The following is a 27,133-nucleotide window of genomic DNA, read 5'->3' as shown; positions in this document are numbered from 1 at the left end:
AGCTCATGAAATAGCACTGCCCACATTTTAGAGTGAGTCTTCTTACCCCAGGCCAACCCAGAAACTTCCCCCTCCGGCATGAACAGAGGTTGGTCTCCTAGGCAATTCTGGATCTTGCCAAGTTGACAATCAGTATTGACCATTGAAGATTCTTTTTTTATAATTAATTAATTAATTAATTAACATCCCAAATGCTGCCCACCCTCCAAGTCCTCCCCCCACAGAGTTCCTTCCCCCAGCCCCCAGCCCCTCTGACTTTGAGAGAGTGGTTCCCCCCAGGTATCCTCCAATCCTGGCACATCAGGTCTCTACAGTATTAGGTGCATTCTTTCCTACTGAGGCAGGACAACACAGTCCTCTGTTACATATGTGCTGGGGGTCTTGGTTCAACCGGTCCATGCTCTTTGGTTGGTGGCTCAGTCTCTGGGAGCTCCCAGGGGTCCAGGTTAGTTGGCACTGTTGGTCTTCCTGTGGGGTTCTATCCCCCTTCAGAGCTTTCAATCCTTCTCCCCAATTCTTCCCTAAGAATCTCTGACCTCCATCCAATGTTCGGCCATGAGTATCTGCATCTGTTTCAGTCAGCTGCTGGTTGGAGCCTCTCAGAGGTCAGTTATGCTAGGCTTCTGTCTGCAAGTATAACAGAGTATCATTAATAGTGTCAGGGATTGGTGCTTGACCATGGGATGGGTCTCAAGTTGAGCTGGTTATTGATTGGCCATTTCTTTAGTCTCTGCTCATCTTTGTCCCTGAATTTCTTTTAGAACAAATTTTGGGTCAGAAGTTTTATGGGTGGATTGATATCCTTATCCTTCCACTGGGTGCCCTGCCTGGCTACAGGAGGTGGCCACTGGAAGTTTCTTTTATGGACAAACTCAGTGTTTGAATCATCCCACTGTGTATTTTACCCTCAGAACTCACTGTAAATACGGCTGAAAGATCCAAAGTTAGTCACAGCCTGAACCCTGGGCTGCCCTGAGAAGCCCTCCCTCAAATGAATTTTTTCTTCATCTTTAAATTCAACCTCTGTGAAGTCTCAGAACACATACAAAGTGTGTACAGCTTCTTTTCCAGAGATTAACACGAATAGCCTTGGTTCAGTTCCCATGAGACATTGCTTCTGCCTGGACTGTTTGTTGGCACTCCTGTGAGTATCCTAGTCTCCCATGCTCTCCTCAGAATCACCCATTAAGCGGTGCTTACAGTGTTCTAGAAGTTCTCTAGCTGGCTTCTCCAAGCTTTTCTGAATTCTTCCTACAAATTAGTTCCATGGGCTTCTGTACCGTGTGCTCAGGTTTAGTTATGGCACCAGCTGCCTCCCAGTATCAGTTCCTGTGTTTGTGCCTTTTGTGCTGTGACAAATTGCCTGGCAAAATGACCTGAACAAAAAAGGAGTTATTTTCCTTGCAATTGCAGAGATTTCGGATCATCATGACAAAGAGAGCATGGCCCAGCGTAGCAGCTTCCATCATGGTGATGGTTCCAGGAAGATCTGGGGGGAAGAGAACATGACTACATGTCTTAGTTAGGGATTTACTGCTGTGAACAGACCATGATCATCTACTCTCATAAGAACAACATTCAACTGGGGCTGGCTTAAAGGTTCAGAGGTTCAGGTCCATTAACATCAAGGTGCGAACATGGCCGCATCCAGGCAGGCATGGTGCAGGAGGAGCTGAGAGTTGTACATCTTCATCTGAAGGCTGCTAGCTAGGATGGGTCTTAAAGTCCACACCCACAGTGACACACCTACTCCAACAAGGCCACACCTACTCCAACAGGGCTACACCTTCTAAAAGTGCCACTTCCTGGGCTGAGCACATACAAACCATCACACTACAGTAGGGAGGTTTCTCCCTATCTGTCCTGGCAGATAGACCTAGAGGTGAGCTGTATTGGTCTCATAGGTGCTCCTTAAGCTGACAAGATTAGCCATCACCAACAGGAAGTCATGGATTGACAAGACAAAGCATGACAGCATCCTGTCTCCTCATTTGTCTCGGGGAAATTGTTCTGAGCCAGGCAGCTCTCAGGCTAGGGAAGAGGAAGGCACACACCTGTTCTCTGCCAAGCACTGGTAATCAAGGCAAAGCTCCACCTTTCTCTCCCCATACTGAGGGCCATCTAAGCACCCCAAGCTCCCTGGAGCCTAGCAGACCTTCCATTGGCCAGTTCCTCCTCCTCATGGAAAACCGTCATTCTGCATTAAGGGATGCTCACTGGGATAAATGTTATCGATGATGTTTATATACCTAGGGAAAACACTGGTGTAGCCAAGGGAAATAACTCCCTGTGGGATGCCTGGAGAACAGAGCCAAGAGGACACCTGCCTCCAGCATCCTAGATCTGAGTTTTTATCATAACATCTTTTCGTTTCTCATACTACCCCAAGGGAGCTATTTAATCCCATCTTATAGAGGAGAAAAGTAAAGTCCAAGGGAGGCTTAAAGTAACGAGGGAGGGATTTGGAACAGTGCTGCCTGGCTCCACAGTTTGGAATAGCCAGTTCTTGTTTCCTCTTTCTTTGCCATTTATTTTCTCGTGGCAGCAACACGGGAAAGGATGTTGGCATCTTTGTCCCTGGGTGACCCTGATGGATACTTGCTCTGTGTCTTGTTTCCCAAATCTGGTTACATTTTAAGATTTTTTTGTTTGTTTTAATCTCAAGACAACTGGAGCTCCAGACCCATGAGCCACGCCCTAATGTGTATGGCATGATACCTCAGCACTACTACTGGGAGGTCAGTTCTTTTTCTAACAGTGATTTCCAGGGGTTACTCTGGTTCTGAGAACAGACTGAGAGCGGAAGACCTTGGTTTGACTGTGGCTCAGTCACTTATTACCTGTGAGACTAGCTAATCACTAGCCTCTGTAAGATTTAGGTGGACGAGGAAACCTTAATCACTGAGGACAGTGTCTGCCATATCTCATATACGTGAATAGTGTGAGATCTGAAGTATCATTAATTATTATGCATATTAATTATCATACTTGCAAAAGGACCCTACCAAGGCCTGGGCATAAATGAAAGGATGACCTGCTGAGCCTTCTATCATAACCTGTGCCCTTTGCTTCCTTCTAGGAGCTTGGGCCTCTGCCACAGCCCAGCAGAGGCTGTGGAAGCCAACCATCGGGAAGCCTGGTTCCCAGCTCCAGGGTGCATCCCTGGATACTAGGAGTGGAGGCTTCTGCGAGGTAGCAGTGGTCAGCAGTGGTCCCCACCCCATAGTGAACCATGGGTCAGAAGCTCTCTGGGAGCCTCAAGTCTGTGGAGGTTCGAGAGCCAGCGCTTCGACCAGCCAAGCGGGAGCTCCGAGGCTTAGAGCCTGGGCGGCCGGCACGGTTAGACCAGCTGCTGGACATGCCTGCAGCAGGGTTGGCTGTACAGCTGAGACACGCGTGGAACCCTGAGGATCGCTCTCTCAATGTCTTCGTCAAGGATGACGACCGCCTCACCTTTCACCGGCACCCGGTAGCCCAGAGCACAGATGGCATCCGTGGCAAGGTGGGCCATGCCCGGGGTCTGCACGCATGGCAGATCCATTGGCCCGCTAGGCAGCGAGGCACCCACGCTGTGGTGGGCGTGGCCACGGCCCGCGCCCCTTTACACTCTGTGGGTTACACCGCACTGGTGGGCAGTGACTCCGAGTCGTGGGGCTGGGACCTGGGTCGCAGCCGCCTCTACCACGACGGCAAGAACCGGCCTGGGGTGGCATACCCTGCCTTCCTGGGGCCAGATGAGGCCTTTGCTCTGCCAGATTCCTTGTTGGTCATACTGGACATGGACGAGGGCACGCTCAGCTTCATCGTGGACGGCCAGTACCTGGGCGTGGCCTTCCGTGGCCTCAAGGGCAAGAAACTATACCCGGTGGTGAGTGCCGTGTGGGGTCACTGCGAAGTCACCATGCGCTACATCAATGGCCTTGACCGTAAGTGTCCTAGCCTAGATGGCAAGGGGTGCAAAGGCTTCCTGTCTGGGGAGAGTTGGGAAGAGGGGAAACAGAGAAGGTAAAACAGTTAACAGTTGGGGAATCCTGAAGTTTACAGCAGGGGTCCGGGCGTGGTTTTAAATTCTGACGTCTTTGAAGGCTTGAAGTTTGGGGGCTGTGCCTCAATTCTCCCATCTACAAGTGGCGTGGTGGTGATAATCTAACTCAGGGCACTCAGGAGGGTTATGTAAGATAATATGTGTGCTTAGAATAGTAAGTGCACTCGATAATGGCTGGGAGTGCTGAAGAGATTTATGAAAGGACCCAACCTGGTCACAGCTGGATAGTGTCACCGTGCCCCGCCCTGGGTGGGAGACCAGCTATCTAACAGGAAGTAAGTAGTGTTAGCAACTATCATTTATTGCCACCTACTGTATGCAGGTCTGAACACCCAAATCCCAACTCCTTCCGGAAGCTGTCAAAGGAGGCAAATTATCTCCTTTCTCACCTCTAGCTGACTGTAGCCACATGGAAATGAAGCCCTGGGCGATGGAGTTTTGCCATTTTTCCAGAGAACCAGAAATCTAGACTGTGTGAACTGTCCCTGGAGCTGCTAAAGACTGTAGTTGAAGTCAAACTCCTCAGTGGGCTGTTGGGTTTCCTCAGCAACATGAAGTCCTTTATTCAAAATGCATAACCTCTGAGGCAGTTTAAAAGTCACAGTAACAAACTGTTACTGGAGGAGCAACCCTAGCCTTCAGGAAAGGCATGCATGGCCCCATGGCTGAACTTGAATTCCAACGCTATGTTCTGCTTGCTCATGTACACATACCACCTATTGTGGTTTGAACGGGAAACATCCACCATGGGCTCATATGTTTGAACACTCAGTCCCCAGCTGCTGGTGCTGATATGGGAGGTTAGAGAACCTTCAGGAAGCAGAGCCTTGTAGGGGGAAGTGGATTATGGGCTGGATGGGTCCTGAGTTTTAGATAGCCTGGCTTCTCTTTATGTCAATTATTTCTCTGCTTTCTGACTGTAGACATCATGTGATCAGCTGCTTCCCACTTCTGCTGTTAATTATACTTTCCTTGTCATGGGGACAATATCCCTTCTATCCCTTCTCAAACCTAAGCCAACCATTACATTCCTTTTGAGTGACCAGGTGTTTGGTCACAGCAGTGAAAAAAGTCACTACTGTCCCTGTCCACCAGCCACCATCTTCAGAGTTCCTCCCACACACCTTCCAAAACCTACAGAGAGTTTACAGTCCCAATTCCAGGGTTCATTTTAAATGAGATATAATTGCCAGCCAGTATGGCTGATTCCAGACCCCTTTCTCTTTTGAGAGAGAACACAGAAACAAACAAACAAAAAACCCGAAGCATAGAGCTTCAGAACCATAAGCAGCCCCCTCCCACCCCCAGGTTTGCTTGCCTCTGAGACCAAGCATTTTCCCATGTTCTCTTCAGTTGAGAGCCCAAGAGTAACACTCCAGAAAAAAGAACTGCAGGCAAGGTTTGACTTGTGTAAAATTTGTGTTTGCCTGAGTAAAATGTGGCCTGATGGTTTTCAAGGGTGGCAGGCAAACACAAAAATGGCTGGAGCTCCCAACAGGGGTATACTTGGTGGTATTTTTACCAGTATTTGTTTCTGTGGTTGGTTGACTCAGATGAATGGTGGAAGGGTGCTCCATTTCTGTTTAACTCTAAAACCCTGGAGCAGATGACTCGGCCCTGAGCAGGGTGACTTCGTCATCATGGTGCCTTGTGGGAAACGTCTGGAATCCTCTTAGACATGGTGAGGCAAACCCTCAGGATGAGCAAACAAAGAAAGGCATCAGTGAGCACTCCGGTCCAGCCGGGAAGTCTACTGTTGGAATTCATCTAGGCTTGCACCAAAGCTGGGGAGTGTGTGTCCCGTACCTCTGTACATCCCCAGCACAGCAGATCTGTGTCTCCAGAGTCACACTAATGCCCTAAGATCCACACCACATCTGTAAAGTGGGACGGCAGCTCCCTTTCTTAGTTTGAATGTTAACATCAACGTGGTAGCCCGGACTAACTGTCTGACATTGACATCTGGGGAGATGCAGAAGCCTAAAGAAAGAATACTTCCTTTTGGTTATTGATCTGCTCCAATCTAACTGCTTGATCTTCAAACAGCAAAACAAAGGCCCCCCATCATGCTGTCCCCATGGCTGTTAAGAATCAGGGATCTCTTGCCCTGCCGAAGGAGGCTGGGTGGGAAAGGTAGCTGTGTTTGACCTTGTGGGTGGGTCCTTCTGATGGTTTCACCTTCCTCCCCAGTGGAATGACTGGGGTTGGCAGAATCTGGAGCAGGATTCAGGAGGTGGAGGAGAGCGGGAGTCGTGACGGATGGTGGGGTAAAATGTCATGATACAAGCCTGTGGCACCTCCTATTTGACCACAGGGTCAGTTTGTCTGATCCAGTGCTAGCCTATTCTCCAGACAAAAGTGGCATCATCTAGGGTAGGCAGAAGTATGATGGCCCAGAGGGGTAGCTTATCTTGGGATCATCTCTGACTGTGGTAGGACATAACCATACAGGACACAGAGGCAGGACATAGTGCCATACGGTGATGCCTCGGGGCTGGGTGGTAATTGGAAAAGGACTGTATATGTAGAGGGTGACCTGGGACAAATTCCACTGTGGATCCCAGGGAGGGAAATAGCTTGGCTCCAGAGAGTCCCTGGGTAGAATAGGAAGCCCAAGGTGAAGATCTGTGGGTTAAAAGAATTCTCAACCTTTGTTGACTGTGGACATGGTAACCTGACTAGGGTTGGATGATTGGACAGAAATCATCATTGGGAATAAAAAAAACCTGGCCCTTGGGATTACCTCCCTGAAAGACCTCCTTCCTCAAAGCCTTGGTGTACCCTCTTCAGCTTGGGGTAATCAGGTACACCAGTATTGAGCAGACACCCAGTAGTTAAAGCCCATTGCTGTAATTAACCAGCTGAGCTGAGGGTCATAAGGGTCACGGCTAGAACAAAGAGTGGTCTTTGTAAAGCATTTTCCTCTCATGCAATGGAAGTTGTTAATAGATAACTGTTTTTCAATTTATGATTCTTTATGACTGTAAAAGCAAGCCTTAAAAGGTCTTACCGCACTGAACTCTGAAGCACATGTTTGATGTGTGTCCTGATATGAAGAGCGTCCTGGCCATGCAATTTCCTCCCACAAATGCATGATGCTCTGGTACCCCTTATGAATAGAATTGTTCTCTTGTTACACCATGGAATATACAGCCTAGCATGTGGGAATTTACTGCAAAGACCTACAGGATGCCTAAGGGCTGTAGCTGATGAGATAAATACAGCCAAAGCCAGGCACATGACCAGGCTGTCTCAGTTGTCTAGAGCCAGCCTAATAATAGCAATAATAATACTAGCTATTATATATATATATATATATATATATATATATATATATATATATATTTAATTTACATATATATTTGTATTTAAGTATATTCATCATCATCATCATCATCATAGCTAGAAATACCTCATTCTTCTGGGCTCTTTTCTAAACCCCTTATGAAATTAATCACCAAAATTCTCTTTAGGCAGAGAGCAACAGCATGTTGCTCAAAATCACATAGTTCATAGCTGAGGAACCTGGATGCAGGCTGAAGCAAGTTGTGTGAGATGCTTGTGGGGACCCTAGCAGACAAGGCAGGGGGAGACAGCTCAGGAGAGTCGGCTCCCCCTGACTGTATGGCCACTCTGGTGAACTTAGCTGAGATCCTGCCGTCCTGCATGGTGCTTTCTCTCCTTCGATTGCTTCCTTCCCAACCCTCAAAGAACTCTTCAGAGTGCTCCGAAAAGCTAGGTTGGATACAGACGATGGCTCTGCTGCTGCTGGAATCAGGTGCTCCAACACTGAGCAGGTAGTGTCACGGAAGGTACCCCAGCTATTCTGACGTTGACCTTTCGGGTAGACTGGCCTGGTGGTGTGCTCCGGCTACTGTCTGGAATTGCTCTCTAGTATGAAGGCTTCTCTTTCCACACGCTGGTGACTGATTGCTAAGAGAAGAACGTTTTACTTGGGGGGTTGGTTTGTGCTGGTTCGAGGGTGTTCTGCACAGAGGGCCCCTTGGTGCTCAGGACTGACTTTGGCTGGGGAGTAAGAGCTCAGGTACGGTATCCTGGGACCAGCTGGCTGCGAGGCCTCATCCACCTGTGCCAAGCAGAAGGAGCTATATTTCCAGACGCCATTCCTAGATGGTTTAATCGATCTGCCAACAAGTATTTATTGGTGCAACAGTGCAGCAGAGGAGGCTGGCAGCTGGCCAGAGCTTCTGGTATTGATGGGGGCCAGAGAGGTTTTCTACAGGATGACTGCAAGGACACCCTCCCCTTGTCAGATTGTGTTCCTGCTCTGTGCCGAGCCTACCGCCTTCTTGCTCAACACTCACGAGTCTTGTGTGGGCAGTGAGGTCCTCCCAACTTCCTTAATGACTGGATGTGGCTCCTCCGACAAGGTCCGTGTCTGTTCTCTATCAGTTGGTCATCCCAGCTCATTGCCAACCAGAGAAGACCCTGTCTCTGCACCTGTCAGCGAGGACCCCAGACTCCACTCAGTGGGTTTGCTCTCTTGGCTCAATCAAGTAATGGAGAAGTATTCAGGCAGGGATGATGACTAAGGAGACCTTTGTGACAAGTGGAAAAAGTCAGGAATTAATGCATGCGTGGTTCCTTTTAGTAGGTAAAGCTAGAGGTTGGTTAACCACTGTTAACAGTTCACACAGTAGTTCATCGAAGCACCCCCACTGCCTTCTCTAGTCCCCAGCCCCCTCTCATCCTTGCCACCAGCCACCATCAGCAGTTTCTGGTGTATCCTTCCAGAAATATTTATGACAGGGAATTTTTAGATCACACTGTAAGCAGAGCTCTGTTTCATGGTTCCCTCCCCCACCTTAATGGATCTTGGCAATTGTTTAAGTATCAGTTACGGTAGAGTGGGCTCATTTCTTATTAACAGTTGCATGTATTTTCATAGTATGGTTGTCTCATAATTTAATTATTCAGATCCCTATTTTTGTACAGCAGGGCAGTTTCCTGTAAGAATAAACTTTTAATCTTCATTCAAATTTCACTTATTCCCCCACTTCCCACTGTTTAAGGTTCTCAAAGCCTCGGTTTTGCCATCTGTGCTGTGGGTTAGAAAACCATGCCAAGGGCTGTATTAGTGATACAAACGTGAAGCCTGGCCCGGCATATGGGTGGCCCACTGCAGTGTCCCCATGGGAGCTGCCACCACACTTTCTCATTTCCCATCATGCCACTGAGCTCATCTCAGGCACCCAGTGAACACTGTGGGTGACTTGGTTTTGAGTTGACAGTACAGTAGAGTTCTGTGGCTGTAAAGCCGAGAAGGCTGTGGACATCTTATTGCACTGAGATAACTGCAGCTGTCCAGTCCAGCCGGTCCGGACGTAGGATGTACATTGGCACCATAAGAACCTGGCATCCTTGCCTGCGCAGAGTAGGCCATGATTTGCATGTTTTGTGGTAGTGCTGCTGCAGCTGCTGCTGAACGAGCCAACTCTGAAATGGAGACTCCGTCTAATCTGGCCTTCCTTTCTGCCCCTCCTAATAACACCCTGTGGAAAAGTGCACAGTAGGTGCTTCATAGTGGAACTGCATCTTAGTCTTCATAGTTACCTCTCTCGTAGCACTCATGCACAGGCTATGTAGTAGGTGCACATAAACACACATGAAGGCTTTGGCCTCTCACTGCCTGATAGTTTTTCTTTTTTCTTTCGTAGCAGGGACTGTGAACGTCACTGTTGGCCAGAGTCAAAGGAGCTGCCTGTGATCACTGCCTGCCTCTTGCAGTGTGACCTGTGCATGACCCGTCCCCGCTTCTCATTGTGTGCTTTGCCTAGCACATCTGTCCCCACATTCAGACCAGCTGGAAGCTGTGTGATAGGCCAGGGAGTTCCATTCAGGACCCTGCCATTCAGACACTGAACCCCTACCTTTTATTCTGTATAAAAGGAACAGATTTTTCCACTGAGAAAGAGCCTTACTCAGCTGCCACAGCCCTGTTTTGAGGGAATTTCCACGTTTAATTGTCATGAGCAGTCCCACACAGCCATGCCTTCACCAAGGACTTTGACATGTCGATGCCAGTATCTGAAATCGGGTGTGGGAGGGTCTGCTGTCTCTCTAAATGTCACTCTGAGGTAGTTTGGTCTGGAGGTAGATCTGACCTCAGGATGCCCTGACGCCCTGGGGTCTGGGTCTCTCTACCTAGCTGTCACCTGAGGAAGCATTTTAACTAACTCTGAGCTCAGTTTGTTCATCTGAGAAAGAGAAATTTATTCTGCCATGAGGTGTTGGAGCCATCAATGATGTATCAAAAGTGACCTATCTAGTTCAGGGTACACAGTAGGGACTCACAAAATAGTAGACACAAAACTGCGAATTTGACCTATTAGTATTCCGTGGGTTGGAAGATCGCTGTGGATGATTGTTGTTGGTAAAGTTTGGCCCACACTGAAATCAGAAGGATTTCACACGAGGGACTATGCTGGCATTTGGAGGTTTTAGGGTATATGGTAGAAATTGTACCAGCGGTTCAGAGGCCATTATGATTTTATCATAGATGAGTTGGATGTGTTCGACCTTCTCCAGGAGCTGTTTCAAAGGTTTCTCTGTCTTGTTCGAGTGTTTCTCTGGCAGGTATACCTCATAGTGGTGACTTGCCTGGTGAACAAGTACCAAGGACATACAGACAAGTGGCACCACTCCTGCTCTGGCCCATGTGTGTCCCTATCAGGAGGAGATGATAGGTGGACAATCCAGATACTGTTGGACATTGGTGGGGGAAAGGGAGGAGGCATAGTGTCTCCAAGCAGTGGGGTGAGAAAACATGGGATCTTGTAGCCAAAATTGATAGCCACATTGTACAGGCGGTATGGAATGATCCAGAGAATAGGAAGACTTGCCAAGGTCACTTTCCAGTGAGCAGCAGAACCACAGTCAAAACCCAGGCTCCAAAGCCTTTGAAGATGTTCCTGGCAAGAAATAAGAGACTGAATCAGCAGTGTGGTTCATGGCTCTGTACTGGCAAGCCGGTGTACCATGCAGGGTATGGATATGGGAGGTTGGAATGCCAAGGTCGGTGAGGACTAGAAGGACCAGGAAGGCTTTGGGGGCCTTTAGCACAGGGATTCAACCCGAATCTCTCCCTTCCTGCTCTTCTGACCACAAATACACACGGAGAGATCCTTGCTGGATTCCCCGTGACTCTTCAGTCAGAGACGCTGCCCAGAACCTCAGCAGATGCTGAAACCAGATACTTGGATATTAGAACCAATGTCCAATCAGTAGGGGAAAGAACCCTACTGTGTACTGTGTGGGCCACATAGGTATAGCTTTTCTGACTGCTGTGTTTCTCAGAACCCTCACCAGGGGAGAGATTGTAGGGATGGCATTTGTCCTGGGGGGGTCCTTCCACAGTACAGATTATGTGTGACCCCATATGTGGAAGCCCAAGTTTCTGCATTTCTGACAAACTCTGGGCTGAAGCCAATGGTTGAAGGTATGGAAAAGAGCAAGAGTCCTCACTGTCCTACTGTGGCCCAGAAACTCTCACTCCTACCTCCCCCTTCCTTGCCAGGTGACCCTGCAACTAGGCTGGTCTACAGTTCTTCATGTTTGGTGTCAGAAATGGCATGCTTGCTCATGACAGTAAAGCCTGTTGCTGCCCAGTCTGCCTGTACCCATTGTCTCTCCTGCCAGCTGATGCCAGGGCAGGTCCTTGACCTTGTTCCGTGTCCCTGTAGGCTCTCAGCCTCTCCTCTTCTCTCCAGCTCATCTCCATCTCGGGTTCCCTTCCCCATCCGCCACATGGAAAATCCACATGATTATGTCAGAGGTTTGCTGTTAGGTGACCGGGAAAGGGTTACAGATGAAGCTGCTCGGCTTTCCGACACGTCCATCGCTGCTCAGGGCCTTCTGCTTGGTGGCTCACTGAATCTCCAGAAAGCCCCTTTCCCATTCAGGAATGTATTTTGCGCATGGGATGTTGGGGACTCGGGAGGATGAAAAGCCAGCTCATAGAGGCTGTCTAGTACTTACCTGGTAATTCACAAACTAGATCACTGAGGGTCATGTCCAGTTTTCTGTGGTGACAACTAGGTTGTTGCTATAATATACTTTATGATAATGCTGAAGATGCCATTAGTAACCTGCACTGCCATAGCTTCTGTGTACTCTTAATCCCAGGCCAGCCCACTGCACCGGTTCTCATCCCATGGCACTGGTGACCATTCTGAGTAGGAGGTGCACAGAAAGCAATGAATGAGCAAGCATATTTACAGGGGCCGTTTCAGTAAGTGGGGAGAGCTGCAGCCTGCAAGACTGGCGGCAGCATTTATCTGCCTTCCATCAGGGAGCCAGCTGATTCATTCTGTCTTGTCCTTTGGTTAAGGCAAGGGGGTGGTTAGCGTGAGTTACAGTCTGGCCCAGACACTAATAAGGCTGCTGTCTGAGGCCTTCCATAATTCAAGGGAAGGCTGTGCCATGTAATGGCCTTCTTCGTCAGATCTTCCGGGACTCGGGGCCTCCTTAATGATTTATTTGCCTAGGATGAAATTAAGCCAAGGCAGTGTGAGCTTGGAAAATACTGCCTCTCTGGCTTTCCCAGTCCATCCTGTTCATAGGCCATCTTCTATAAATAGAACTGTGAGACCTGCTTCGTGACCTGCCTGCTGGGAGCCCTGACAGGCAAGGGCTGCCCCATCACGGGCCCCTGAGACCATACCTGGCTAGCACATGATCCTGTCTTCCACTAACCGAGCCTAGAACTCCACTGGGTTACAGTAGGGGACAGAGGTACTAGCAAAGACTTACCTTTGTCCCAGTTTCAGAGTCCTTTTAGGACATGCTTTAAAAAAAAAAAAGATTATTTTTATGTGCATGTTTTGCCTGCATGTATGCAGATGCATTATTTGCATGTCTGGTGCTACAGAGTTAAGAAGAGTACATCTGATCCCCTGGAACTGGATTTACAGAGGGTTGTGAGCCACCATGTGGGTACTGGGACCTCTGCAAAAGTAACAAATGCTTCTAACCTCCAAGCCACCTCTCCAGCACCCAGTTCGTGCTTTCGAGTATCTCCATTTGGACCCAGACTGAGTTTCCATCTTGCCCTCTGTTGATGCCCTGCCCCCGTTTTTTCAGCGGGGTACCCCAGGGCAGAAGCAGATTTGCTTCTGGTGTTTGGTGAGGTAGATGGTAGTCCTCTGCCTGAGGCTGGGGCCTTGCTAGCAGGGCTGTGTGGGTGGCTGTCTCCAGAAGTGAAAGGCTAGAATCAAAACTTAGCCCATGTGCTAAGAGTCAGATGGGATGCTTATGTTAAGGCTTCTTTGGAAATCTAGAACCCAGAAGAGCCCAGTTCCCATAGGAGGGATGTGAGTGTGAGATCACATTAGAATTACAGGCGGTGATGGTGGGCACAGGGTTGGAAGGGGCTCTGCCATCCTATCTGTGCCTCTACACACTGGCCTCAAATTATCCCCCAAACCACTGCCAGTGTCTTTTCTCACCATTTCAGGTGCCACTTGGCTGCTCATTACTCTGCCCCTTCCTTTGTATACTGAGAGCTTTAATGTGTCCAAGGTGACATCCTTGATCTTAAGTTCTTGGTCCTGGCTGTCCTCTGATTGTCTCCCTCTGGGAGGGTCTCTCAGCTGGCCTGTCACCTGTGGAAGTACGTGGGCATCCTCAGTTTGCTCAATTGGCACCCACTTCTCTTGGAGCAGTTGAAATCCTGTACGATATATCACCTGCTAAATTGGGAATCCCTAATGACCGTTCCAAGCTTCCCAGTCAGTTTGTGTCAGAAGCCAAGCACTAGCTAGAAGCTAGTCATCTGCGATGCCCTGCTGGGTAGAGTGTGGACAAAGCTGAGCAAGGAGTGGTATCCTGAGTTTCTAGAAGCAGATTGGGGAATGTTGTCCAAGGCAGAAGTGAAGGTCTAGCTTCCAAAGGTTTCTCCTTGGCTCTGAGACCAAAGATATGCTTAGCAGAGTTCACCTGCTTTCCTTGCCAAAGGGAGAAGTGCATCCTAAGTGAAGTGTTGGGTACCACTGTTTGGAAAGGTGTCCATACTCCACCCATGTCTCCTTAGGACATCCTCAAGGCCTCTAGGTTGATGGGCAGTGTTTAGAAGCCCTTTCCAAAGCCAGGTTCCCAGAAACAGTCCCATTCTTGCGTGTGTCCTTCTGTACCCTGAAGGTCAGTGGGGATATTCTCAAGCCCTCAGGTCTCTGTATCTCCTGGCCATCCCGTTGCCCTGTACCCCAGCTTCTGGCCCTTGGTGGGGTCTTAGTAAATGCTAATCGCATGAATGGCTGGCTACCTAGTTGAGAGTTGGGACAGTGGTATGAAAAGCAGCCATGACCAGATTGTGGGAAGATGCTCTTTTTCCACAGCACCTTCAGGAAGCAGGAACGCACACACTCCTCACTGATGCTTCTGGGGAAGAAGCTGGAAAGGTTACCAGTTAGTGAAGAATTCTACATTTACATTAGTTGTGCACTGCCCACCTCCCACCCCTCTACCCCCCCACCTCACCCCACCCCCCGGCTGCTTACTTGCTATGTGTGCAAAGACATGATCTGGGCAGTCATTGCTGCCCTGTAGTCTGTGCTGGTGTTTATACTGACACAAGCCAGAGCCAGGCTACTGCAGTGAGCTCTGGAGACCTGGTTTTCACTGCTGTCCAGCCTGCCCTCAAGATTAGGATGGGGTTTGTCCCTGTCATTTTTATCAGCGGACCACTCCATGACTCTTTTCTCCACTATCTGTCGTATGTTCAGCACTTGATGACAGTTTGAGCAAGAAATTGACTGACCAGCACTTAAATAAATAAATAAATAAATAAATAAATAAATGCATGTTTATGATCAATGTGGATATTGATAAGTATGATTAAGAGAATAGAGTGAGAAGGGGTGACTGGCAGTTGTTATCTGGGAACTTCTTGGGGAGAGGGACAGAGAGATGATGGTTTGGAGGCCGGTGAAGGTTGTAGGGAGAGCAGCTCAGTGGGGACGAGCCTCTTACCAACAGCACTGGACACACTGTGGAGGCACAACATGAGACTCAGGGTCAACACTGCCTGTCAGGCTACTTCCAGTCTGCTGTTTGAAGAAAGGGTATTCTGAACCTCATTTGAGAGCAGGGCCGCCCTTCTCTCTTCCACTGACACTGGCCTCCTGGTTCTACAGAATGGCCTGTGGTAGCGCTGTAGAAGAGGCACCTTGGTCAGAATCCTTATTATTTTCTGTTCTACCCACAAATTGGTTGAGAAATCAGTGGCTGAGAGACCCATCAGGGTCATAGTGAGCCGCAGAGCAGAGCTGAAACCCTGCTGATTGTTCTCTCATCTTGTTTCTGCCCCGAGCCTGATTCAGGGTTCAGTTTGGTTTGAACAGAGTTCATTAGGCTTGCTTGGAACCATCTGGAGGTCCAGCCCACAGACACCTCTATATTCTTTATATTCTTGGAGAGTAACGGGGAGGCAGTGCAAGTTCAAAGCTCTGTTAGGTATGTTCTACCTATACTTTGTGTCTCCCATGATGAGAGAGTCCCACGGATAATCTGAGTGTCTTTCACCTCAAACTACTCAGAGTAGTATGGTGGATTGACAGCTTCTATTTCCTTTTTGGCTGACACAGGCAACCTTCCATGACTGCTGAAAATAACGAGCCAAAATGGATTGTTCAGATGTGTGAAAGGAAGTTAAAATGTGCTCTTGAGGTGAACTAACTTGACATCCCCTGAGTCTGTGCTGGATGTGAAGAGAAGTGAGAGAGGTCCTGGGGAAGCATCCTGGATTGGGATTCAGGAGACAGGACAATTGGTTCCAGCTAGGGCAAATGGTCTCTGTGTGTGCCTTTTCCCCATCACGGGAAAGATGTTTGGTCAAGATCATCTCAAGGGTCTCTACCATTCTGTTATCTCTGCTGTTGATTGTCTGTACCGTCTGACTTGTTTAATAAATAGTTTTCATGTCCATGCTGTGACAAGGTGGCCACAAGTGACTTCTACAGTGAAATAAAGCAAATCTTCAGTTCCTGGACTATCCTGCTCACATTCGGATGTCCTCCAGCATGCATAGATAGTAGCCACCATATTGGACAATGAAGAATTGGCCCATTCCTGTCACCTAGGAGTTGTGGCTTTCAAGACTCTGGGGACAACAGGACTCATGAACAGAGCAAGGATATGGTTCCCCTTGGGACAACTAGGCATAGTGTGGACTTCAGGAGAACTCATGAGTTCGTTCAGGGCTCAGGAGCCAGTCAGGGAGGCTGGGAGTAAGAAGCTTGTTCTGTCAGGACAGGAAACCTTAGAGAGCACACTAGGTGGGGAGGAGGCTGACAGGAGGAATGCCAGGAATTCCAAGGCAGCCTGGAGTACAGAGGCCCCAGCTGCAATGTCCCTGCCACTGCTCAGAAGCCAGGCTGAGTTCGTCAGCACCTAGCTCTGTAATTTCCTCAAATCCATAAGCTCAGTGAACCTCTTGGTAGGCAAGACATGAAGAGAGGCATGATGGGTTCTGGGGATAAAGTAGAACAAGTCCCAAGAGTCCTGTGTACATGGGTAGGCCACATGCACAGTACCATACTTCATTCTATGATCATACATTCATGCGAAGGAGTGTGTGCGCGCACGTGCGCAAACACACACACACACACACACACACACACACACACACAGATACACACTCTCTGTGACTTTAAGGTATCTGTCCTGACTTTTCAGTAGAACCAAAGAGTATTTGGAGAAGGAGACAGTACATTCCTCCCCTGTCCCCACAGCCCTGAACACCCAGCCTCCCACAGCCTATGCAGTCCCTCCATAACAGATGGCACTGCTGGCTGCTGCTCCGGGAGGTGACTCCCGCCTTTCTTCTCTCCCTCTGACCCTGTGGCCTTTCAGCCTCGGATTCATGCTTGAGACTTGCTGAACACTTTCCTTGTCTGCGACACATTTGAGCATCTGGCCGGGTCTGGATGTCATTTTCTGAACCCCTAGCTCACCTCAGCTCTGATTCCCCCCAACCCTTCCATGTATAAACAAATCGAGGTCAGAGGCCAGAGGCCAGGGCTGGGCCTCGCCAGCATTTCCCCCTGGGATGTCTTGGTGAAAAGCAGTCTGGAATCAGGTTTCACTGTTGCCCTCCCAAGGCTGAGACAGGCCTTGCTGAAGGTGGCCTTTCTTCTTGATTTGTTGAAGTGCTGGCTACACCTCAGCCCTGGGCTGAGTTTATTGCTCAGGTCTAAAGCTGGTTTTCCTGAAGTCCCTACCATAGATAGGCAAAAGAGAGAGAATTTGACTCTTGCCAGGGAAACTTATGATATAGGTAAGTTAGAGTCACCAGTCAGTGACCACCAGTATCCTTGTGACTCCAGGTTCAGCATGTTAATATGCCATTCCATGGGCAAGAACACAGGGTATGAGATGCTAGCTCAGTTTTGATCAGAAGTGACATTTGGATCCTGGCCTATCTGATCCTCTGCTTTGGGCATGAGTCTGCCTCACCCTGTGTCTTCCACAGTATCCTTCCCTGCTTTGGCCTCAGAATGGTAATCGGGACTTCTCCAGATTTGCCTTTCAAGCTGGGTTTAACAGTCTGTGTGTCCAGAGCTAGACTTGGGACTCTGGACCTCTCTGGACAATGGATTATTTGCGTTATTTTGTATATCCATGGTGCTTGAAAGGTACGTGGCCTCCCAAGGCTGGCTTAGAGGTCCATGAAGACCTCTGCTATCTCCAGGCTTTCTACTCTCCCGTCCCAGAAGACATGGGGCAGTCCTCATGGTTCCTGGACATGTCCAGCAGGGTTCATGCTAATGGCTAGAAGGCTGTAGCTAGGGGCCGAGGCCACTGCCTAAGCTCTGCCTCTTTCTCCAAGAAGACCTAGGGAGATGGGTACTCTTCGCTAGCTCCTTCTTCCATTACAAGAGCTTGACCTCTCAGACCTCCTCCTGTCTGGCCTCCATGCTTGCTGTTTCTCTACTCCCTGCCTGGATGTCACCCAGTTTCTCCGTCTGTTCAAAACCATCCTCCCTCGAGGCTCTGAGATGATACCATAATGTCTAAAATTCTCTTTCATGACCCAGTCCATACTCTCTGGGTGCTGGAACGCATTTGCAGTTGACATAAGGGGGATGACAGTCTCCTTGTGGGACTTGGCCATAGCCAGTGTCCCTTTCTGATGGGTGCCAAGGCTTAGGGAAGTCTACAGCTGGGTAGGAAGTCTGGGCCAGGCATACAGCTCTGCTAGTGCAAGCTGTAGAACTCAACCATGGCGACCAGTAATTGTGGCTGAGAAGCTGAGCCGTTCCGAGGAAAAAAAACAAGTGTCGCCACTTAGAACCCATGTGGCTTGCTTCTTTCCAGTGGCAAAACTGGTACTCACCCAGGTAGACAGCAGACACATAGTAAATGCTTCTCTGCTTTTTTAATCCCATGCCTTTTTTTTTTTTTTTACCATATTCTGTATTGAAAAACATCTAGAAGCCAGGCTCAGAAGCTCAGAAGCAGGTGGCTGCTCAGCTTGGAGCTTACGTCTCCCCTCCCCCACCACCCTACAACCCCTTCTCCCCCCTCCCGCTCCCCTTTTACAGGCTCTCTCCACATGCCCCTCATGCCGCCTAGGTGGCTGCCCCAGCCTATAAATCAAAACAGTCCCTGGAGACCTTTGACCTAAACCAGATGGCAATCCTTTAAGCTGTGTTCAGCAGCCCACAGTGCTTGCCACCATCCCCCGCTCCTTGCCCTGGGCTTGGGGCTCTTGTAGGCAGCTGCCCTGTCAATCACTGATAGTAACTGGGGGTTGTGACCACTCTTAGGTTCTCCAAGGCATTGTGGATATGCTTCATTAAGTCACACAAAGATCTCCTGAGGGTCTGCCATGTGTGCTTTCTATGCCATAGTTAGCAGCCTGGCTCATTGCTAGGCATGGTCCATGTTCAGGCCACCCTCCTCCTTCTGGAAGCCCTCCTTGGCCACCCACACTCCTGGTCCCCTTGTGTGTCTTCATTTATACTTCATCCTTTCTATAAACATTTACTTTCTACTTTCAGCCAGGCTCCTGGAGAGGGCTGGGCAGTGTGTCCTTGCTATTAGGACTCACGTAGAAATCTCCTCATTGGATAACCATAGGAATGGAGCTGGGAGTACCTGAAGACCCAGAGCCTATGGGAACTCTGAAGATGTATCACAGCCTTTGTCTCCCGGGCAGCTTTTCTGAGACTGGCTGAATCTTCATTTTGTTTTGTGACAGGATGGAAACTTATATCCCAGGCTGTCCAGGCTACCCTAGAACTCTGAGCAGTCCTTCTATCTCATCCTCCCTAGTGTGAAATAACAGGGCTGACCGCTGTATCTGCAAGAGCTGGCCTGGGTGGACAAGCTGGAGTTTGCTAAGGAGATGCAGCATTCTGACAGCAGGAACAGCACATGGTGGGGGTTGGGGTTCAGCGCAGGCACAGGGGAGGCAGCTTGGTGGGGTTCAGGATCAGCTAGTCAGGAAACACATCCTAAGGTGGGAGTTTTGAAGAGTGCCGGTGGATACTGAGTCTGGTTGCTGGTGATCCAAACCACTAATACATAGGTTTAAACAAAACTGGATGTTTGCTTTTCTTTCGTGTAAGAGAAGTCTGGAGGCAGTCTTTCCATCTAGCACTTGGTTAGACTGACTAGGCAATGGCTCTGGCCGTGTCTGTGGCTGTCGTGGGGCAGGACACTTTTGTACTTACAACCCTGAATGATGGGTTTTTCTTTAGAAGCAAAAGTTTGGTTCTGCTCAGTGAGCAGGAAAATGGAAGTGACCCCAGAGCTGAGATTTAATGCTGTGCTGTCTGCTGACAAAGAGCCAGAACTACAGAAGAGGGTGGGGTGAGGTGCTGAATCTGCTTTCTGCCATGGGGCAGAGTGGCCCAGTGGTGTCCCACCTCTGCAGGCCCTCAAGACCCAACCCCCTCCCCGAGGCCTCTCTTGGAAATGGATGGAGGTGGGGGCTAGGGGGGCCTCTCACACTGATATGGCCTGTTATTAGTGCTGGCTTCCAGGAAAGCTGTCATCCGGTCATTAGGGGACACAAAAAAGCCCAGAGTGACAGGCACCACAAAACCATACATCATGGAAAATCCTGTCACCGGGCCATTTAGGAACCCCCTTATTTATAGGGTGCTGTGTCCCAGAATTGATGAATTCGTACATCTGCAGACCACACCAGGCCCTGTGTGTCCTGCATTCTTTCCCAGGCTGACAAGCTCATGACAGAGTTTAATTTATAACATAGTCACCATGAGAAATCAGCAACACAACAGACCCAGGTGTAGCAGTCCACACCTGTTAATTCCAGCACTCAGGAGATGGAGGCAGTGGGATTACCACAAAGTTCCAGGCTAGCTTAGGCTATAGTTTAAGCCTAAAGATGACAAAAACAACAACGAGATGTAATCAAAATAAGTGGTGATGTAGAGAGACGCCATCGTAAATGTTGACAATGTCTGAACTACTGAGAGTGTATGCATAGCTTACAGTGGGAAAATGTCTGCACTCCTGAGAGTGTATGCATGGCTTACAGTGGGGTTGTCCATGGAAAAGTTTCACCCAAAGAGGACATGGCACTGAAGATGGCGAAACCTTGAGTAAGGAGGTCTATTTGATGTCAAACAGTTTAGCCCAGGTTGTCTCTGGCAGCAAGAAGAAAGTTGACTTTTCCTGCTTTTTCCTGCTTTCCCACCCCCCTTTAATTCGTGTGTGTGTGTGTGTGTGTGTGTGTGTGTGTGTTCACATACATATGGAAGCTGAATGGCTGAGCCATCATCCCAGGCCCTCTTGATGTTTTCCAAATCCATGTGTACAAAGAAATAGAAAGACAAGGAGTCTAATGTCCCCCGCATGCTCTCTGTGGCTGCAGCCCGGCTGTGCCCTTCTTCTTCCGCAGACAGTGCCTAGCCAACAAGGTGAAGCCTAGATTTGTAGAAGTTAACACTCTGTGTTCCCTCAACTCAGGACACAAGGGACCTTATACAGCAGCTCTGAGTGGCATTCTATATTTGAGCCCTATTCTATTAGGGCTCAAAGGGACTCTAAGGGAGGGCCTGCGGCCCATTGTGGGCCAGCTCATTCGTTGCTTCTTTGCTTGCCTGCCTACCTTCCTGGTCTCCCCAACTCAGTTTTATTTTCGAAGATTCTCACCCAAAACTACCTTTTCCTAGATCCTTGTTGATGTAATCCAAGCTAAGACTGGCCCTGTGGAGCAGTTTCCCATGGAGCAGCACAGAGGCTGTCCCCATACACATGCTTGGTATTCAGGGCACACATAGGGCTGGACTCACCCACCCATCGACAGCTTGCTTCCCTGGTGGCTGAATGAGACTCTGTAGGAGGAGTTTGGGAGGCTGGTGCTCGGGCCTTTCTGACAGCCTCAGCCTCCCACCCCATGGTTGAGACTAGTCCAGTTGGATGGTGACCTTCAAGCGGGGGAAATCTGAGGAGTCCTTGTCCCTTCTGACAGGTCAGTATCTGATCCCAACATTGATCAGGTTTCCCCTCCCTTTATGAAGGCTGGACAGAGTACACCACCCCCAACCCCCAGACATAGTCCAACCCATATGCCCAGCAAAACAGTCCAGAGGGATCCCAGGTACCACCGACCTTAGAAGAGGGAGAAGGCCTGGGGTGGGCAGAAGTGGTGATGCTGTCTGTCTTGTGAAGTTGGGCAGAGAAGGGAAGAGCCTGGGCTAGCAGGAGGATGAGGCAGCCCCAAAAAGCAGAGTCTAGGGTAGGACGTGAGTGAGTCTGAGCAGGTCTGGAGGCTCCTTTGCTCATGATTTCCTGGACCACAGTGGTATCACCTTCCCTTTCCCAATGCTAGGGATGGAGGGATGGAACACACATGCTACCCAGGCAATTTGCCAGTGACCCAGGCCACGACCTCCCCGACACCCCAGCCCTATAGTAAAGTCTCAGAGTCGATATCTTGACTGCAGGGTGATGGCTGCCAGTAGCCTCAGGGTCAGCAGCCAGATGAGGGATGGATGCATTTGGACCAAGCGTTCCCTTATTTTCTGGGGAATTTGTCAAAAGCTTGTTATCTTTGAAAAACCAATTTTCAGGGATTTCACGGGAATCAGTCCAAAATCTGTGGGCGTTGACAGCTCTACTATTAATCAGCTCTGTGACCTTGGGAGAGTCCCTTCAGGGCCTGTGGTGGAATCACTCTTCCTGCTTCTTACAACAGGCTGGTCAGAGCGTGCAGCCTGTGGGAGTGAGTGTTACTGGCCGCTGGACCTGTCCCCCGCCAAGTGCTTCTAATTGAAGAAGCTGAGCAGGAATTCCCATCCTACCCTGCTGCCCTGCCTCTCACAGGGGTGGGGAGCTGGGGGGGAGTTGAGGGGGGATGTCTTCCAGAATTAACCCCCCAGCTCTACTCCCCACCATCTAGTCATCTGGTTCCATTGTGTGCTTGGGTTTTACACTTTTTTTTTAAATTTTACAAACTTTTATGTATTGAAAAAATTGCCAATAACCACCACGTACCCAAACAATTCACTTTGTGTCCCTTTCCACACTGGTTTCCATATCCACGCTCAGTCTTTGATCATCCCTTTACATTTAGCCTTTCTTGTTCTCTTTGTACATGTACTGTGCTCATCGGTACATTTGTTTACCTCTCTATAGGCAGTACTGGCTACATTCCACAAAATGAGGGAGAACATGAGGTGTTGTGTTTTTTTTTCTTTCTGAGACTGTGTCATCTCTCTCAATAGTATACATTATACACAAATTTTGTGATTGTGTTTTTCTTTAGCCCTAACTAGTATTCCATTTACATAGGTGCTAAATTTCCACTACTCATCCATCTATTGTTGGACAACTAAGCTGATCAATCCTTTGCTTTAGTAAATAAAGCAGCAATAAGCATGGGCGGCAAATAGCTCTGTGGTAGGGTGTAGTGTTCTTGGGGTAGATGCCCAGGAGTCAAGTAGCCGGGACATATTGTAATTCTAGTTCAATTTTTTTTTTTTAATCTCCAAACTGATTTCCACAGTGGTTATACTAATTCTTATTCCCCACTAACATGGGCTCCTTTCTCTCCACATTCTCTCCAACATTTGTTATCAGATTGGTTGATGGAAGCCATCTGACTGCAGCATCTTTAAGTAGTTTTAACTTGCATGTCCCTGATGGCTAGGGATATTGAGTACTTGTAAAAATGGTTACTGGCCATTTGTGTTTCTTTGTTTTTGAAAACTGTCTATTTAGTTCATTTGCCTGTTTGCTGATTGGCAGTTTTATATCTTTGGTGTTTAGTGTCTGCAGCTCTTTGTAAGTTCTAGCTATTTACCCCTTGTCTGATGTGTAGCTGGTAGAGATTTTCTCCCATCCTGTGGGCTATCTGTATGCTGATAGTTTCCTTTGCTTTGCAGAAACTTTTTATCTTGGCGTGCTCCATCTGTTGATTGCTGGGGCTAGTTGCTGTGCTGCTGGTGTTCTTGCCTACCCCCAGTATCTTGGGAGGGTACCTCTTATGTTTTCTATGTTTCTGTATTTACAGTTTCAAATTAAGGTCTTTTCCATTTTGAATGGACTTTTGCACAAGGTGAAATATATGGATCTAATTCCATTCTTCTGCAGGTAGAAATGCCGGTTTACCAGCACCATTGTTGAATAAGCTCTTTTTTCCAGTGTAGGTTTTTTGACTCCTTTGTCAACAGTTAGTTGGGTGTAGCTTTGCTCGCTATGTTATTTCTGGGTCCTGTATTGTGACCCATTGGTCTACTTGTCTGCCAGTACCAGGATGTCTTTATCACTATAGCTCTGCAGTGTAATTTGATGTTGGGCATTGTAACACCTATAGCAGTGTTCTTACTCCTTAGGATTGTTCTGGCTACCCCTGGTCTCTTGGGGTTCCATATGAATTCTTGAATTATTTTGCCTAAATCAGTAAAATGGAACATTGCAATTTTGATAGGTATCGCAATAACTCTGTAAATTAAGGCAGAATTGATGCCTGCTTGTTCTGCAGATATTTGCTGCATACTTTCTATATAGGATAGGCACTGAGGATGTGGACCAGCTGGGATGAACAAACCAGCCACAGCTACCAGTCCTCAGGTAGGAGATAGGCAGTTGGTGTAAACACACAACAAAACTTCAGCTAATGATAAGCATTCTAGACAAAAGGTCGGGAGAACAGAGTATTGGGGATTTCTGGAACTGACAGTGTAAGTGGTTAAGTGGTTAAGGAAGGCCTCACTGAGAAAGTAACATTGAGCAAAGAACTCAAGTCTAAGAGAGGAAACAACCATATGGTTTTCTCAGGAACAGGCTGTCATGTCAGAAGCTGCACATGCAAAGGATCTGAGGCACGTGTCTAGGTGTGGAGGAGATAAGGTACGGCGCCAGAGAGGAACCAGAGACAGAGACAGGAAGACCAAGTGCAGTGTCTATGAGTGGGATTCAAGGTCTCCACAAACTTTGGGGATGTGAAATGACATAATATGCTTTAAATTTCCAGGGGCGGGGAGCAGGAAATCACTTTAACTTATGTGGTACAGGATCATTGTAGAAGCAGGGAGGCCAGCTCAGAGGCTGCACTCATATAGCAAGAATCATGGTGGCTAGTCAAGAAACCCAGAGAGATGGCTGGATGCAGACACTGGATTTGATATGAAACTGGGGCCATAGGATGGGCTGTGGGGAGAGAAGACTTGAGGCTGACCACAAGACCTTGTGTCTAAGCAACCCACATGATGGAGTTGCATTGGAGGACGAAGGTGGGGGTAGCTGCTGGAGCTGGGCATCCACACAGAAGGGTCAGGCCATCTGTCAGGCATCCCAAACTGAGCTACTGAAGTCCAGGGTCAGTGTAAGATGCTTCAAAGCTCTACTGAAATTCCTAGGAAGGCATGAAGCTGCTGTAATGCTTAAAACCCAAGCCTCAGTTTCTCCTGCAAAACAGGGTCAGACCCCAGCACCCCCTCTCAGTGTCACTGTAACCCTGTGCAACTGTACACATGTGCTTGGAGCCAATTAGGAGAGGAATTCCCATCTCAAAAGCACCTGCTTCCTTTCAGTTCTCTGGCTTTGAGACCCACTTGCCATACTGGTAACCATCGGAACTGCTGGAGACTTAACAATCTCCCACGTCAAATCAGCAAGAAGCTTAGGATCAGAGAGACAGAGGGAGGTGCCCAAGTGTCCACTCTGTAATAGTATCAGTGGGGACTTCTACACCTCTGGTCCTTGCACTACTTGTTAACACTGACCGGTGGCTTCATTGAAGAATAACAAGTGCCACTTAGCAGCAGCATGTGGATTTGAGCTTTGCTTACAATTATGCCCAATGGCAATACCATAGGCAGCACAGGAGCCGGATCATTCTCCATGGCTGAGGGACCCAGTCTGAGACTCATGAAGAAGGTGACAGTGCATCACTTGTGACTTCTGCATCACTTTCCTCTTCCAACACAGACCTGCAGACTGCTCTACCCCGCACAGCTGATCAGTCCATGGAGCACCAAACATCAAGTTCCATGAACTCAGGGATTCTTGAGGGAGCCAGAGCTAGCAGTTTGGGGTCAGGTGAAGCCTGGGATTGTAGGAAGCTGAACATTACTTTTGAACAAGATGGAGTTGTGTTCAAACCTCAGTTGTCCCTTCTCCCCAGGTCAGGGACCCAGTACAAGTTACTGCATCCCTATGCGTGTGCCAGGATGACACTGGGTTCTTTTGCACAGCTTGAAAACTGGAAGTGACACATGTAAAGAAAGTGACAGAGCCTGATAAATAGTGGCTATCACCAGCGCCATCAGTATTAACGTTATTAGCACGTGGTAGAGAGTCTTCCCTGGAGAAATCAATCTGAGTGCTGCCATAGCCTTTTCCTTCACGCACCTGTTATTCTCTACCAGCGACAGGTGACCAGTCAAGAAGGACTGGTCAGAACATGCTATGGGGAAACCTTCCTTAGTGACAGAGCCAGTGTTTCCTCAGACCTGAGTGTAGCTTTACAAGAAGAGACGCAAACCAGAAGCCAGGATGTGTCCTTGTCAACTGACACAGAGAGTATATACCCATTTCCCCTGCCACTCAGAGCCCAAGCCACGCCTTGCTGAACCTGGGCCAAATGATTGTCTCCTGATAGTTCTTCCTTCTGGCCACAGACCTGTTCTGTACCTTGGTTTCTTCTCTAGGCGGTAGAGATGAATAGAACTACTACCCTGGGGTGTCAGTAAAAGACACAGGCAGAACTTAGCAGGCAGTTGACAGTGACCCCTGTCATCCTGGCTTGCCCGGCTCTTGGCTGGAAGCTGGATATATTCTCTGTACTTACATGGCAGTGCCTACCATAGCCTCATCACCTGGGAGCAATTGGCATGGTCATCCTTGGAGGCTGGCACCAACAGTATCCTCTTTTCCTTGCCTGCCATGGGCCGCTGCTATTCTGTTACTACCCTGGCTTGACTGTGAGCCTTGTTGAGCTGCCCCTGTGAGCTCCAGCACTAGGTAAGCAGAACAAGCATGTGGGAAGCTGGGAATGAATGCATCGTTGAATATGAACTTGACTGTGTCCGTCTCTGTGCTGGCTCCCATGATCTCCTTGGGAGAGTCATCCCCGTTTAGAGGGCAGCTGGTGAGCAGGAGGCCGCTGGAAGACAATTCTTGAGAGGGCTTTGATGAGGACAGGTTTTAGCTTGTGCTTGCTACAAGGCCTTTTTGATTTTTAATTACCCTCAAAGGGCTATAAGGAAAGGCTTTTAGTAGCAACTATTTGATTGTACTCCAGGAGGAAGCTAGTTACCTGCCAAGCTGGGATACAGGCTAATTGAGGCCCTTTTATTTTGGGGGCCCCTGATACTGACTTTGCTATCCCTCCTTGGCCAGTGGCCAGATTCTAGATGCCAGTGGCCATACTTCTCAGACTTTTCCAGGCTTTCCCTTATCACCGATTGTTCCTGTGAGCAGCCCTTGTTCACTGTCAGGGCTAAACAACCCCCACCCCACCCTCCAGCTCCTACCCCTCAGGGTATCACCCTAAGTGGTTTCTAGCTCAGTCCTTTTACTCTTTGCATGAGCTTAGCCTGAGAGTGTCCTTGCCTGGGCTTGTCTGTCTTTCTGTCTTCATCGGAGCCC

General features: G+C 48.7%; 1 protein-coding gene across 1 annotated transcript in view; it reads left to right on the top strand.

The window, feature by feature from the left end:
* The window catches only part of Spsb4 (splA/ryanodine receptor domain and SOCS box containing 4), a 71,409-nt gene that overhangs the window by 13,742 nt on the left and 30,534 nt on the right, over positions 1-27,133 (top strand). The window contains exon 2 of the mRNA XM_028758981.1: positions 3,080-3,926. Coding sequence (XP_028614814.1) covers positions 3,233-3,926 — 694 coding nt within the window. The 5' untranslated portion in view covers positions 3,080-3,232. The remainder of the gene's footprint in view (positions 1-3,079; positions 3,927-27,133) is intronic.

Source organism: Grammomys surdaster, unplaced genomic scaffold, assembly GCF_004785775.1.
Source record: "Grammomys surdaster isolate TR1022 unplaced genomic scaffold, NIH_TR_1.0 126248, whole genome shotgun sequence".
NCBI lineage: Eukaryota > Metazoa > Chordata > Mammalia > Rodentia > Muridae > Grammomys > Grammomys surdaster.
The sequence above is the reverse complement of the archived record's forward strand: the minus strand, read 5'-3'. Positions and strand labels throughout refer to the sequence as shown.